We start from the raw sequence: 17,473 nt of genomic DNA on the forward strand, positions 1-17,473 counted from the left end.
TTGGACACATGGCATTTTCTAGATTTTTAAAATTTTTTATTTTCCACTTATCATTTTATTGTATTTTTCATTTTATTAAATTAAAATTCCACATTTAATGTGTAAGGTAATATATATGTAAAGTATTTATGATAAATAATTTATATATGTAATGTATTCAATACATTAAAGTCTTATTAATTTTAATAATTCAAATTTTTCTCATTTTTCTTATAAATTCAAACTTTTCAAATTATTAAAATTTTATATTTGTTTTTTTTTTATTTAAACTCATATAATACATGGGTTTCACACCTAATTTCTAATAATCAGCACATTGAATATTAACGCATATTTATCAGATATAGTGAAGTAGAAAAGTTGATTTTTTTATTTTATTTGAAAGGCGGAGTAAAAAATTTGATATTAACACAATTAACTTTCTTTAGTTTAATTTCATCAAACCCTTCACTTCTCGAGTATCTCTCTTTAAAAACTTTTTTTTTTTAATTTTTTTTTAAGACTCTTCTTGTGGAAAAACAAGAATAGGACCCAAAGCTTACATACCAACTGTCCCATTTAACATAACATGTGTACCAAACACCTCATATCACATACTGAAATTACTAGTTTTAGGGATATATATATATATAAAAATTCATAGTTATTCATCTAAGCAATCTATCATTAATGTCGGTTTCCTGCTTCCAAAATATGGGTGTTATACTAACATAACACCCATATTTTGGAAGATAGTATTTCACAAATTTTCGACATGACCTTTACATAAAGTCATCCATTCCCAAAAGAATCCAACATGTTTTACACTTGTAATTAAAGACTATTACAAAAATTTACATTTCTAAACTATATATTTACATGCCAACCACTCAACAAAATCTCCCATATATACAATTAATACCTTCTGTAAAATGATCATCTTCTTAAAGCATGAGATCAACATGAGATTATCAAACACTTGCTATGTCATCATTTGCTTGTTGTCTTTATTAGTTCTCAGATTTGTACCTGAAACACACATCCATAACACAATAAATACAGGCATTATATAACATAAAACATCAAGATCTCTAATTAAGATCTCTCAATCATACGTGTAATCAAAATCAAAATAATTATCAACTCGTGTAAACGTAAGTGATAACAAAGCATGACTTACATCCATTTACAACTGTATCTTTTCTCTTTCCTTTTCTTGTTACAACCTTATTTATTTTCCCAATTTGATCGTTATATTGTATTTGGTCTTTTGACATAACAAATCGCACATATAGGCACACACGTAAAGCAAGAAATTTGGTACTTATGTGAATATTCTTGATAACATACGTTTAACTTTGTCTTTGGATAAACTACTTATGTTCTATCACGTCGCGTTTTAAATCTAAAAAACCCCAAAGTTACAACTTAAAGGGTTATAACTTATAAACATTCAACACCATATCAATATACCGATTTAAAAACAACCAAACAAAAAGGATGCTCACGAGATAAACCAAAAAAACATGAACCTTAGTCAACACTTTTGATATTACTCTCTATTACTTCTTGCAATATATGATATTTAACATATATATATAAGGTATGAAACCATAAACTATACTAATTTTATCAAGCATTAAAAAAACTAGAACTTGCAAAGATTCAAAACGCCTCCCGAATGACTTCAAATGAATTCAATCCGACACAAAGCGGAGGCACGGAGGAACTTTAATAACTTGTTACGAATATTAGGATTGATTTTATGAGCATTTATGCTCAACTTCTCCAAATGAAACGATTGTTCCAACATATACCTGATCAAAGGGAGCTCTTCTTGTGTGATTGCTTCTTTGTTGAGTATTTTGATTTCCTTCATTTTATGCCGCAAACAATCTGGAGGATCTAATAGTGGGTCCCAGTTCATGTTAAATGGATGTTGTTCACGCGGAAAAGGTACAAGTCCCTAGTGAATGATGATAAACAAATAAATACCAATAATTACCCATTGGAAAGCAAAGAAAGTGTTGTGTACACAAAAACTTACATCCATAAAAGTAATATGCTCTAGATTAGGCATTTTTTCAAAAAGAGTTGGCAACAAAAGCCAGCCAATTCGAGAGTCAACACCAATCACAAGTTTGACCAAGTTATCGAATATGCCTATGGTTACAGCATCCGCATTGTGGATAGCCTGTATAAAGCAAATAGAGTCATAGGATATATCTAAAATGGGGATAATTAAATGCATAAGGTAATGTTTGTGTACTATTGAATGTAATTAGTGGTTACGGTTTAGGATTAAAATAATAAGCGAAATATCTTGAATGGATAGAGAAAGATACCGTTAATGTTGAATCAGTCAAGGTCAATGATTTGACCGATGATAGGGTTGGAAGAAGATATTCAGTATTGCGAACAGCTGGGGTCTTCATGTAAACTTCTACAAGAGACATCAACGGATTTGGAAAAGTGTAGTGTGATGAAATTACATCCACAATGTACATGTATTCTAGGTTAGGAGCGTCAATGACAGCTTTATAATCCCCACGAACACACAGTGAAAATGACATCCTTAATCTCTTTAAAGAAGGCGATGAGACCTTAAAAACCTCCAAATTGTCTGAGGAACCGATTACCTGTCTCTCCACAAACAGTTCTTCTAAAACAGGACACCCTGAAATCAGATTTGTTAGTGATTGATCGCCCGAATAAACAACGGATACCAGATTGATTTTCTTCAGACAAGGAAAAAGCAACTCATCTTCAGGCACATCTAAAACGAACTCTCCTCTCAAAGTTAACCCAACGAGTGCATTGCAACTCCTAAACAAATTCCAACAGAACTTAACCCTAAATCTATCAGCGGGAAACCTAAGTTCAATTTCTTGAACCTTATATTTAACAATAGCACAAAGCCACTCATAAAAACGATTGTAATCGCAGTTCTTTGAACAGTAAAGATAGAACCTATTAGTATGCATAACACCACGAAAAGCAATGACTTGATCAACTGAATCGTGAAATTTCTTCACTTCTTCAGCTGACCAACAAAAGGGCATAACGAAACGGAGATTTGGGAGAAACGCCCAGATGTCCTTCCACCTGTTCGACAAAATGCGTGTCCGATTCGCATCAGCTTCTGGGAGAAATGAGAGGATGTGTGTGAGTAGTGCGTCTGGCAATTTGCTAATGATATCTTGTTCTTCTTTGATTTCCGAATGCCTATGCCGTTTCGACATAGCGCAAAGTTCGATTTCTTGAGGAAATGAGAATTGGGATTCTAATTCAAAACAAAATTCTAGGGTTTTGAATTGGGGGTTTTTGGATTTCTTTTGCCTAGTTAAATGTCCAGGGGAGGTTTTGTTGTTGTCTGGATACAATTTTAAAATATTTAAACTAGAAAATGTTTGACTTTTCAAAGAAATATAATGATATTAGTTGGTCAGTATTCTATTTTTAACATAACATTAATGGTTTATTCAATAACAAAAGTTTAAAATTAGGTGGTATGATAAATCTACACATCCCAACAATTTAAAATTTAAGGAAGTGATTCGTACACAACAATTTTTTTGTCATACACAACAATTTATGTATTATAGAGTTGTACAATACAACACTTTAAAGCACAAATTGTTGTGTACGGAGAAAAAATATTGTGCACGAATCAGTGGCATAAAACTTATGATAACTTTGGGGTTGTTTGATACGCTTTTTAGTGGTCCAGTAAGATGTCAAGTCTAACCTAATCCGAATCCGAATTTGTTTGACATCATCAATAACAACTCCTATTAGGTACTCAAAGCTCTTAGGGTTGTTCGATAAACCTCTTATTGGATTAGTAAGATGTCAGGACCTAATCCGAATGTGTTTGAGACTGAAGAAACGAGGGAGTGTTGCAAACAAAAACCGAGAACAAAATAAAGATTGAAGACATAATTGAGTTTGAGGTTAAATGAAATGTCTCATTTTCACAAACAAAACTTTCATTTTTAATTAAGGTAAAAACACTATTTTCAAAAACCCCAAGTTAAGAACACACATTAGTTCCAAAATACAATTGTTTGAAAATCATAGTAATATAATAACTAGTTGTGAGATCTATTTATTACATAGGTTAACTTATATATATATATATATATATATATATATATATATATATATATATATATATATATATATATATATATATATATATATATATATGCCAAAATGTTTATGGATTTTGAATTTTTAAGAAAATAAGAAAAATAATGATTTATTATAATGTAAATATTTTTTATCTTTAAACAAATCTCTCTATTCTAATAAATAAATAAGTTTATTCTCCTTTTGACAAGTGTCACAATATTATAAATCCGCATCCTCTTTAATAAGTAAAGGTCTTTTTTGTCACTTGTCAAACTCTCATTCAATTTTACCAAATGTCATTCTGTGGTTATTTTGAATTAATTTTTTTTTTCACATGTTATTTTATGAGTTTTTCTATTTTCTTAAATTCTACACAATATTTTAATGTAATAATTGCAATAAATTGATATTAATTTCATTAATAAACTTACCTTTTAATTTCAGAATTTTAAAATTAGAGCTCATTAGTTTCTTTTCTTTATTTAAATTATTTGTTTAAATTTAAAAGATAAAAAAAACATTTTCATTATAATAATTCATTATTTTTCCTAATTTCTTATAAATTAAATGTTCTTAAATATTTTAACCTTTATATTTACCTTTTTTTTTAAATTAACTCATATAATACATGGGTCTCACAACTAGTAATTTAAATCAAAAAATAAACTAATGAGCTTTAATTTTAGGAATTTAGAAATTAAAATATAATTTTATTAGTGAAATTAATATCCATTTATTGCAATTATTACATTAAAACATTATATGAAATTTAATAAAATAGAAAAACTCATAAAATGACAGGTGGAAAAAAATTAGTTCAAAATAATCACAAAATGACATTTGACAAATTGAATGAGAGTGTGACAAATAGCAAAAAAAAAAAAAAAACATTCATTTATTAGAGAGGATGCGGAATCTCCAATGTTGTTGATGATGTACAGTCATACATCCACCTTCTCACGATCACCAATGGTACTTGAAAAACATTTAACCCATAATTGTAACCCAAAACTTAGTGAGTTCCCCCAAAATACCACACACTACAATCTATATCTATATCTATATATACTTATAAATGAAGCATTTTTCCTTTCACCACATTCATTTGAAACTCTCATGACTTTTCAATTTCTTTCTAATATTATAATTTGGTTAATTAGGTTAAATAAATATTAAACCTAAATTGTAATCATATATAAATTAAATTTCAATATTAAAATTATATCTTTACTTCTACTTATAAAGTTATGTTAACTTTTAACATGTTATACTTAATTTATTAGTTTTAATATATTGTTCGACGTAAACCATTATCATTTTAAAGATACAATTTTGGAACAATTTGTATAAAATACTTAAATTATTAATTTAAGTATAACATTATAGGGTCAACTTAAATATAAATCTTAGTTTAACTTAAACAAACTAAAAAATATTTTGTAAATAGTTAAAAATGATAAATTGTAGTGTCTTCTAATAATGATTATAACTTGGTTAATAAGGTTAAATAAATATCAAACCTAAAGTGTAATCATAAATAAACTAAATTTTAATTTTAAATAATATATTTACTTCTACTTATAAAGTTATGTTTTTAACTTTTAACATATTATATTTAATTTATTAGTTTTAATATATTATTGGATGTAAACCCTTATCAATTTAAATCTACAATTTTTGAACAAATTATATAAAATACTTAAATTGTTAATTTAAATATAACATTACACGGTCGATTTAAATATAAATTTTAGTTGAACTTAAAAACTCAAAAAATATTTTATAAATAGTTAAAAGTGATAAATTGTAGAGTGTTTCTAATAATGATTATAATTTGGTTAATAAAGTTAAATAAATATCAAACCTAAAGTGTAATTATAAATAAACTAAATTTCAATATTAAAATAATATATTTAAATCTATCTATAAAGTTATGTCTTTAACTTTTAACATATTAGTTGTTGTATGTAAATCATTATCAGTTTAAAGCTACAACTTTTGAACAGTTTTGACAAAATACTTAAACTGTTAATATAAATATAACATTACAGTGTCAAATTATATATAAATTTCATTCCACTTAAAAACTCAAAGAATATTTTATGAATAGTTAAAAGTGATAAGTTTTAGTGTTAAATGCAAAAACTAAATTGTAATCTCAATTTAACTAAAATATTTCATAAATATATTTTTATAATCGTTAAAATTTTCAAATAAGTAGCTTCAAATAACTTACAATAACAATAATTAAAAATAACTCTATATAAATGATTATATTGCTACCTTTAAAATCAAAAAACAATGTATGATGTTTTAACTAATTATAATGATAGAAATTAAAACGTTAAACAAATAAATTTTGAAAAATTAATTAACAATAACAACAACTATAAATAACATTAAACCATATATTATATTTAATTTCATTCATGAGTAATTCGTAGGTAGAAGTCATCCAAACGATTGAATTTATGCATTTATAATAGATGTATATATTATCATATAATTTAAAATAATCAATATATTATATCAATTTAGCATACAAATTATTATATCAAATTTAACAACAACACTATTGTTATACTTAAAAAACATATATTTGTAAAGATTCCAACTATATAGGGGTTTCTGCGCAACGTGCGGACATTCGTCTAGTATACATATAATGCATGCACATACATGAGCCTTCAGTCACTTGCGCCTCCAGTCCGCAATTGATCCCCCTTCCATGCCTACAACATACAGTTGGTCCGCACCCAGCCTACATTCTACCACTGGCCCGCATGTATCTTGGTCTACCGCACAAAGTAAGACCGCCTCAACCCACCACCTGATATGTCAACATATATATTAAACAAACATTCAAATAAGAACATAAACACACGCAAGTATTTACACTAGTCTATGTGCCTAACATCTCACTACAGTATATCGGACCTCGTACATTACTTTATATCACCTCTGGCAGATCATTGATGAATGCATAGTTATATGTAAACAGAGGTGAGATAGATAGTTGAACATGTGATCCTACTCTAGAGCTACAAGCAAACAAGGAATAGGCAAGAAAGCCTAGATCAAGCATTCTCAGGTTGTCCTACATGACTGCATACAACCCTTATGCTACTCAACTAGACGACCACCAACCTCTTGTACTCGAACCAACATACCACTACTCTTATAACCTAATATACAATGATATATACTATAACACATAGTATAATGAGGAAACTTACCTAAATCGAAGACCTAAGGAAACACAACAACACCCCCACTCCATGCACTGATCGCCCCTACGAACCGACTAACACCAAACAAAGATAGATCCTTAATCATTAACTCAAGTCCTTCAAGTTTGACCCAAAGTCAAACTTGTAACACTCATAGAAAATCACCATAAATTTAAAATTTTCAAAACCAACAATGAATCACTATTGTTTACAAAAAGAGTCATTGTTTTAAAATCATTATTTCAAATCAGAGTTTTCCCAAGACCCAAAGACATAAAAATAAGAAGTTGTGTATGACCACGCCTTCACCTTCCCATGATCCTCAGAAGTACATGAAACCATAAACTAAAATTGTAAGCAAAAGCTTAGTGAGTTCCCCCAAAGTACCACCACACAACATATAATCAAACAGATAACGGATCCACAACCTCCTGGTTGGATTAACCTTGGCCCATAACCTTTCGGTTTGAATGCCCCGGCCCACAACCTTTCAATTGGCTTGCCCCATACATAACGGGTCCACAACCTCCTGGTTGGTTACCCTCGACCCACAACCTTCTGGCTGGAATTTCCTGGCTTACAACCTTTTGGTTGGAATTCCCCGGAATGGTGACTGATATCACAAAGCAGTACAGTCTCAACCCCACCATACCATGTCGACATATACATACCAAATAACATATATCCAACAATAGATAATCGTATAACCAGCTAACAGACTAGCAGACAGGTCTACAAATGACTATCGTATAGCAACATCCAATATACCAGGATACATAACTAAAGGGGCGGTATTGGTGCCTTCGACCCACAGGAACAGTGAGGAAACTCACCTCTCAGTTGTAATGCAAACTGAATAAAACTCTGCTCTGAAAATCTGCTCAACAATCACCTAACCAAAACCAAAACCTGATCTTTAATTAACAACTCAAATACCCAAAATACCCAAATGTCAACTTGGTAAAAACTCTGGTCAAAAGTCAAAGTTAGCGAGTCAACCCATCAGAGTCAGCTCTGGCCTCGTACGTCGGAGTACTCGAGCCTTGGTCGAGATCGGGCCGTTGACCTCGTACACTTGGCGTACACATCAAAGTCTCACTTTCCACATTAAATGCTTAATTCTTCGACTTATTATGTCCAAATACAGATCCAAAGCAAAAATACCACTAAGATTCATAAAGTTTCCAAGTTTATAACTTTGCATGCTCAGTAAGTGCTTAATACACAAAATCCCAACTTCTTAACACCTTAAGACCTTCTAGAGCATGCACGGGAAAAATTAAGCATCAATACTACATTTTTATGACTCAAGAGCCCTCATTAGGTCTGAAAGGACGTCTTAATCGATTAAGAGGCTGCCATAATCAAGAATCATCATAGTTGGGACCAAAAATGCTCTAAATGAAGAAATGGATATATCTACAAGATAAGATGGTTAAGTATAGAGTTTTTTTTACCTCCTCGAGGTTGCTAGCAATGAAAGAATCCTAGATCTAAGTTTCTCCCAAGCTTCAAGGTCTTCCCACCACCTTCTTCTTCTTTAAAAATAACACCAAAACACAGAGATAAGCTCAAGATGCACTTTACTCACTTAGGGTTAGCAAGAGGACGTTTTCTTAGGTGGAGGCTGATGAGGGAATGAGAAATGAGGTGATAATGATACTTATATATGGACCAAACCCTAAAAATTATGGTTTGATATTTTGTTATGTACAATCCTCCTCACTACACCTAGGATACACAAATTACGCCCATCATACTAACACTTTGGCTAAAATCACCAAAATGCCACTTTGGTTCATTCTTGCAATCTTTCTCAACCATAAGTGTCCAAATGCAATATTCCTTCATGCATAGTGTTAAAATTGAAAATACCTCATCATTGGGATGTTACAAAAGTGGTCAAAGGTCAACGGACAATGGTCAACAAAAGTAAACAGTCAACCAGGTCAATGCTCATCGCGACGTGGAGACCTCTTGGCCACGTCATGGGCATCTTAGGACAAAACAGTTGACATGCAGGACCTCGCCACATCGTGGAAATCTCTTGGCCATATCGTGGATCCTGAAAAAAATGTCATATTCTTCATTAAGTGCTTAATCCTTACATATATAAACCTATAACTTCAGATCTAGTCTATTTTAATGACTAAATGGATAAAGTTTCCAACTTTATCCATTAGGACTCCACCACAAGGCAAGATCTACAATTCTATGTCCAATAAGTCCTTAATGTGACCAAAACTTGTGCAAGAACACAAGATGACTCCAAACATGGCTCTTTTCTTAATCATCATAAGCTTAGAGACAATGAGAGGACCATAAAGCTTTGGAGTTCATCAAACTCCAAGAGCATCCATGGAAGGGACCAAAACTACCCAAAATAATCCCAAACTTGAATCTAGAAAATGAAACGCCGAGTTATGAACTTTATACCTTAAATAACTCATAAATCGAAAGAGAATGATGGATCCAAACCATCTCCTTGCTTCCTTACACCAGTGTGAACTTCCATCTCCCCCAAGCATTACCACAATCCAAAGAATAAGCTACAAATCAATAAGATAGGCTCTCAAACACGCTTGAAGGATAGGATTTCATGTCGAGGGATTGGAGGCTGAAGAGCATGCCCTAATCCTTGAGGTTAAGGGCTTAAATATACATGAAACCTAAAAATCATAGGCTTGGGCTGTAGTTGTTGCCACATCGTGACATCCTTCTTGCCACGTCATGGCGGCCATCAGATGTACGTATTTTGAAATTGTAATGCATCATCGTGGTACTCCATTCTCCATGTTGTGGCACAAGGTTTTTCCCAAAAACCTTATCTTTGATCCCTCAAGCCCTCAACTAATCTATTCTAGAAAATGTGTGTTACATTAAACCCAAGTCAAACCAAGTTTTTTATGACTAACATATGAAAAAGTGAGGAAATAAACTTAGTTAATGTTTTGGGGATACAGTTGATTGATCTCATTTACTGTTTGGAAGTAAAATTATACTTTTAGAAGCCTAAAGTTTACTATCATATACTTTTTGTAGCTTCAAAGTTTGTGTCTTATCATATATGTGAGATAGTATGATGTATTAATCTCTACCCTAGATATATATAGCTTGTTTAAGTTGCAAGATATATATAATTTTGTTCTTTTGAGTTGCATGTTTGATATTAATATAAATGAATAATAAACTTGGTGAATTCGATACAATTTCAAAATTACATACAATTTCAAAGTTCATTGTCATTGATGGTTGGTTTTATTTATGTAGAAAATATGAATTTGTATCGTTTGAGTTGCAAACAGAAAAAATGGTGAAATGTTCATTTTCATCATTCGGCACAATCAGTCAGATGCATAATCAAACAATATGGTTTCAGTCAGATGTAGATTCAATCATACTTTAAACCAGTCAGGCCTCGAACTCAGTTAGATCTAACTCAATCAACAACTATCAAACAACCCCTTATCAAGTTTCACCCTACTTTTAAATTTTATAGCTCCACTATCGTATAAAATTCTTAGTTCTATTATCACGATATTTTCCTGATTAATACTCTTAAAAGAGAAAGTTGGCAATGATCTGTCTACTAAATTTTAGCATGATTATTGGATGGGATGTCAAATTCATGAATAGATTTGATGGAATATATGCGCTTGAAAAAAAAGCTCGTCTCATTCCGAATAGATGGTGTAATGGTGTGTCGGAGTGGGAGTGGGAATAGGGAGAGTTTGTGTGTGGTAGTGTTGAAGCTGACCAACTCACAGTTTCATAGGTTGTCTCGCATGTTTCTTGTCAAGTTCATACCACGACTGTGTGATCAAGGGCGGACACACTTCATGCCTTGGGATGGCACGGGCAACTACTCGATTTCGTCCTAAAAGTGTAAAATTTTGTAAATCTATCACAATTCCATCAGAAAGCTCTCACAAATCCGTTAGAAATATGTCACAAAGTTCGATGAGTGTAAATTTTGTAAATTTTTGTCGGTAAACCTTTTATTGACAGATTTTGTGACAAGAAACTAGCGTCACAAATGAATTTTTTTCTAGTAGTGCAACTCCAAAAAAATTGTGCAACCCGGATTTTTTTTTGCGTCCGCCGTTGTGTGAGATTTAAGTCATATAGATATATTTTACAGCGCTTGTACGAGACAGTACATTGGTGATGTTACTTTAAGGGGTGGAGATACACAAACTCGTTGGAATTGAATCGCTCATGTTAAGGTTAATGTCTTAATGTGAACAATGGTTCCTAATAGAGTCCCAACTAGAAGAAATTTGGAGGATAAAGGTGTAGACACTCCTTCTACCTTGTGTCTGATTATGGAAAAAAAATATAGAAGATATTAACCGCTTGTTTTTTAAAGTATGAAGTTTCCAATCAGGTGTGGCTTATGGTGAATAAATAGATAAACCATCATTTTCCTCTTATACAAACGAATAAAGATTTGTTGGAGTGGATAGATAATGTGTCATTAGTGTTGGAGAAGAAGAGAGCATTTGATGTTATTTTTATGGCTATTATATAGGTTTTGTGGTCGTATCAGGATGCAGTGATGTTTGCTACTAATAATTTCTCGAATAGATCTATTATTGAAAAAAAAAAATCTTTCTTTTGACCGGTTGAAAAAACACAATTACGTAATTGTTCCTTTTTCTTCATTAGTTACTTGCTAGCTTTTTAATAATATATAGATTTAGTAGTTAAAAAAAGTAGGGTTTCTTCTCTTTGCCTTTGCTACTTCATGAATATTTTGATATTGAGAGTAACTTTAGTCTAACAATCATATATTTACCTTAATGAGTCTGAAGTTTTCATTTACTTTAAAACAAAATAGTAAACTGTATTTACATCATACGATAGACGACGTTTGATGATACTAGTAAACAAGAAATATTCATCCATTTGGAAACAAATTTCCTTTTTTTGCAATATTTTGTCTTCTTATCTATATTATGTTGTATTATTTATTGAGTGTTTCGACATATAAAGATTTTCATTGAAGTACTATTGACATAATATTATATAACATTTTTCATATTTTGTGGCCTTACATTTTCCTCATTGTAAACATGTAAACCTTGACATTAAACATACCATATAGTTGCATCTCGTAGTTAACATTTCATCGAAAACCAGTACCATGTTTCATTACAATGTGTGTTAGCAAAATTGATTACATGCATTAAGTTTTTTTTTTTTTTTGGATTTTCATATCCTCATGTGTCCGTGAGTGTTCATGCATTCTTCCTAAGGTGGTACGAATGTGAGAATCCATATGTAACGCTTTAGGTTAAGTATGGGCATGATACTTTACTCTCTATTTGAACAACATGATTTATCTTCATTATACTTAGCAAACGTTCAGGTACGGTGTTAAATGAAGTTGTTTTTTCTTTCGAATGAGTGTCGTAAATGTTAAAACAAAGTATCATTTTTCCATATCGAGGCACACTAGACACTTTTGTAAACAATTGTATTTCCTAATTAAGATATGTGTTTGCACTACACCACATTATCTAAAATAATTTAAAATAGATTTTGTTATTAATGAGGTACCTCGTCCTCCTTCGGATATCTTAGGATAGATTATTGTTGGCGATTTGTTTCACTAATGTGTTTTAAGTGTAATGGGATTACTTTTGTTGACCAAAAGTGATCTTGATAAATATTAAACAAGTAAAGAAGGTGTGGAGTGCACACTTGTTTAAGTTAATTCAAGATTAAAAGTAGACTGTCATTTAGAGGCGAAACCCCTAAACGAACGGGGGTCCAGGGGCAACGCCCCTGGGAGCGGGGTCCAAGGGGCGACAGCCCCTGGCGGGGTCCAAGGGGCAGAGCCCCTGGATGGGATCGAGCTGTTTGGGTTATATTGTTGTATTGAAAATGCATAAGAAATCCAAATTTAGAATATTTGACCCGTTTTTGACTTGGTATTAATTCTTATAGAAAACTCGGATTTATGACAGTTTGTTGACTATTGCCAAACTGTTTTATGACAGTTTTGACAGTTTTCAGACAAAGAAGGTAATTAACTGATTTTGGTCAGTTTTTTCTGGTACTTACGAAAATTCATACACTCATTCTTTGTTCTTTTCTCTTCTGAGTCTTATCCAATCAAAGATTAGGGAGTACCACCCAATACTTTGATTTGATAGTAAAATCACAATTCTCAGACTTTCCAAAGCTATTTTATCCCTATTATCTTACAATTATTAGGTATAAGGGGTGCTAGAGATACTTAGCAACCACATGCAAACCGGTAGCATATCCCACCATGGTAAATGGTAGAGCCATGTGTCATGGATTTAAGTTCAACACTACTTCTTGCATGTGCAGTGTACCAAGGTCCTTTGTAAAAACCTGATACCAACTCTCTCAGATTATGTATGCCAACTAGTTTCGCCCTACCATGGGCTCATTAGGGAAGTGGCACTAGCCCCCGACTAGTTGTGTCTAACCTGCTACGGGCCCCTTCTTTGTCAAGATCTTCAGCGACTTGGAAAAATGATAACGAATATACTAATAACACCATTGTCTAGGCGGCCTCCTTTTAAACCCAATGACAAGCTAATTCAGTGACGTAGTCTTCATCTTCTCTGTTAACATAGTCACGGGATATTTGGCTCATGAAACATGTCTCTTGTCACATAGTGCATCCGTTACATTTAAAATACATAGTTCATCCAATACACCAAAACACCTAATAAGCTCATTACATCTAAAACACTCTGTGTTTTAGGTGTAATCGGTGGACTAGAATAACCCATGCAATCCATTATGGCGAAGTCATATGTCTACGAACGGTCGCACAATAGAAGCATCGTAGGTTTTTCCCCTCCTCAAAAAATGTTAGATTTCTTGTACCAATTGACATTAATTTGCAACAAACCATAAAAAACTTTTAGCCTTATTTGGAAAGATTTAGGATCTTTCCGAATATGTAATATTAACCCCTTCAATATTCTAGTTCAAAACATGCCATGTTTTGTGACTTTCCATACACAGTCATAATTTTACTTTTACACAAACCTGATGTAGCCAAAATCAAATCTAAACAATTTAGTATAACCCTTTCTCTAAACGGTTTAGATACAAGGAAATAACTTGATGCATTCAAGTCAACTCAAATCTAAACGATTTAGTATAACCACTTCTCTAAATGGTTTAGATACAAGAAAATAAATAGACAAGTCTACATGGTTTGAATTTTGATCTCATGTCTTCTCTCATTTCATCATATATTATGAAATTTTCCCAAATACATCATAGCATAAATAAAATTGCATCAGTCCTATGAGATTTTTTTTGTGTGTGTTCTGTGATTTCAAAATAGACCAGAGTAGCTCACCATCAATACTCAAATGGGTATCAAAGGTCTTAGCAAAGATGAATGCAAGATCATGTTTGCACTCAAGTTGATTTCTTAACCTTAATCTAGTCGATGCTAACAGGAAATGAAGAGCAAAATAGGATTGACAATATTGAAAACCTTGAATAACTCGAATTTAAATTCATAATCCGTTGGACTTTAAATTCATAATTTGGCCATCTTTATATCATATATTTTGGTTAAATGGCTTGATAGTATGGAAGAGATGATGGGACCCTTTTTTCAATTAAAAGTATTTCTTGTTAAAAACGATCTTACAACAATTCTAAGCTATAACAATTCAAAGATAACAATAATAATTTTATAAGCTATTACATTTTTTTCACGTGTTGTACGTTTAAAATCATTACACATGTATAGGGGTCAATAAATGGACGGGAAAAACAAATTGAACCCATGCCGAACTAGAACCGAGTACACACAACGGTTCATTTTTTTGTTTTCTATTTCAAAAGCTAGATTTCGCTCTGGTTTCAGATACAAGTGAGAAAATTGACCATAAAAACCGAACCAAACCGGTACATATACTAAACCAGAATCAAGTAAAAGAACAATTCAATTTTTGGTTTTCCATTTCACATGTTTTTGGTTTCGGTCTCGTCTAGCTTTGGGACCACGCTCACCCTATAGATATAGACACGGCCGTTCCAAACATAATTGGAGCCCGGGGCGAGAAGGAAAAAAAAGGCCCTTATAATACATAAATTTCATCAACATTTTTATAATAACTCACTAATTAAAAAAATAGATGTACTAGCATCTTAATATAACAATTTCCTTTACAAAATCCAAAATACTAAAGAAAAATACTCCTTCTAGCTTTTTGAGATTCAAAATCATTAATAATATCTTCAAGATCAATCTTGTGTAGCTTGTCCTTCTCTATACATAGAATTGCCAAGCCGTTCAACCTTTCTTGTGATATCGATGACCTTAAGTAATTCTTCAATAATTTCAACTTTGAAAAACTCATCTCTGCAGATGCAACAGTTACAAGAATAATTAATAGGATTATATATGCAATAAAAATATTTGGGTAACAATCCTCAACTTTAACAAATTCTAGAATTTCAACTGCAGATTTAATATCATTAGGAGTCTTTTGCAAAAAATTTAATTCGGTAAAAAGATCATTTAAATCCACATCAGAAAAATTGCCATTAGAAAAGGTATTTGAAAACTTTATACAACACTCTTTAAGATTATTTTCATACAATGACTTTAAAATCTTTGAATCATATAAAAATCCAAATATACTTTCAAAATATTTTAATTGTTCAAATCTAGTGTTTAATGAAACAATTGCAACATCCACAACAACATAAAAGTAATGAATCTTAAAATACTCTTCCGGTGATTGTATTTCTTCTTCTTCACTATCACTTTCATCAAATTGTTTTTTTCTAGTGACATTACGCCTATGTGGATATGTAGGTTCAACACCTATTTCTAAAGCAATTGTTTTAGCAATATTTATGCTTGAAGCAAACCCTTCATTTCTAAATTTCTTAAAAAATGTCATTACATTTTATAATTGGTTAATAGTGGCATCAATACAAATAGATTTAGATTGCAATTTTTTATTTACCATATTAATAGCAAATAAAATTTCATACCAAATAACCATACTAAGTAAAAATTCAAAACTCTTAATAGCTTTAACTAAACTTTTGGCTCCAGTTTTTGATTTTGGATCATCACATGATTTAGCCAAGTTTAACAAAGCTAATCGTATTTGAGGAGTTTGAAATCTAATAGCTTTGACACTTTTAATTATACTTTCCCAACGAGTATTAGATAAAGACTTTATAGTTAAAGTTGGAACATTATCCAATAATACTTTCCATCTTTTAGTAGAACTAGAAAATAATGAATATAAGAGTTGAACAATACCAAAAAAAGAAACAACTTTACGACAAGAAAGTGCCATGTCACAAATGGTAAGGTTTAGACTATGACAAGCTCATGACATATATAAAGCTCTAGGATTAATTTCAAGAAATCGTTTTTGAACCCCTTGGTGTTTTCCTTTCATGTTAGACCCATTATCATAACATGGACCCCTTACATCATTCACATTAAGATCTAACAATTTTAATGCATCTAATAACTCATTAAAAAGTCCCAAACCAGAAGTATCATCAACTTTTAAAAATTCTAAAAAATAGTCATTAACTTGTATTTTGTTAGAATACAAATTCACACATCTTACAATTAAAGTCATTTGCTCTTGATGACTCACATCCGGAGTACAATCAAGAATTATAGAAAAATATTTAGCCTCTTTAATTATTTTAATGATAGAACTTCTAACCATGTGGCCTAAGATAGAAATAAGTTCATTTTGAATTTTGGGGCCAAGATAATGATGATGAATTTCTTGATTTTCTATGCGTCTAACATGATCTTGCATTATGCCATCAAATTCCACCATCATTTGTATTGCACCCAAAAAGTTACCATTACTATCTTCATAAAGTTTAGAGTTAGAACCTCGAAAAGCCAAATTATATTTAAATAATTATTTTACAGCAACAATTATTCTTCTTAAAACTTGCCTCCAACTCTCCTTTTCCTTTAAAATTTCTGGTTCATTACTACTTTCATGTTCTTTAAGTCGAACACTAAGATGTTAAACCTTTTTGATTATTAGATTTAAAAAGTTAAAAAAAAAAAAAAAAAAAAAAAAAAAAAAAAAAAAACTTTATCCAAAATCTTTGAGTAAACTAGCCAT

The 17,473-nt window shown here is 31.4% G+C and overlaps 2 protein-coding genes across 2 annotated transcripts; both read right to left on the bottom strand.

The window, feature by feature from the left end:
• Positions 1-628: 628 nt before the first annotated feature.
• Positions 629-3,342, bottom strand: LOC145035152 (F-box/LRR-repeat protein At4g14103-like). Its single transcript, XM_078983746.1, has 4 exons — positions 2,325-3,342; positions 2,027-2,173; positions 1,797-1,945; positions 629-1,008 (listed from the first exon to the last, which is right to left on the bottom strand). The coding sequence occupies exons 1-4, from the start codon at positions 3,219-3,221 to the stop codon at positions 990-992; spliced, it is 1,212 nt and encodes a 403-aa protein (XP_078839872.1). The 5' UTR covers positions 3,222-3,342; the 3' UTR covers positions 629-989.
• A 12,193-nt stretch (positions 3,343-15,535) lies between these two features.
• Positions 15,536-16,261, bottom strand: LOC145005770 (uncharacterized). Its single transcript, XM_078964880.1, has one exon. It carries the CDS (start codon positions 16,259-16,261, stop codon positions 15,536-15,538), a length of 726 nt encoding a protein of 241 aa, XP_078821006.1.
• Between the last annotated feature and the right edge of the window lie 1,212 nt (positions 16,262-17,473).

This window comes from Lactuca saligna, chromosome 1 (genome assembly GCF_052625555.1).
Source record: "Lactuca saligna cultivar CGN05327 chromosome 1, ASM5262555v1, whole genome shotgun sequence".
NCBI lineage: Eukaryota > Viridiplantae > Streptophyta > Magnoliopsida > Asterales > Asteraceae > Lactuca > Lactuca saligna.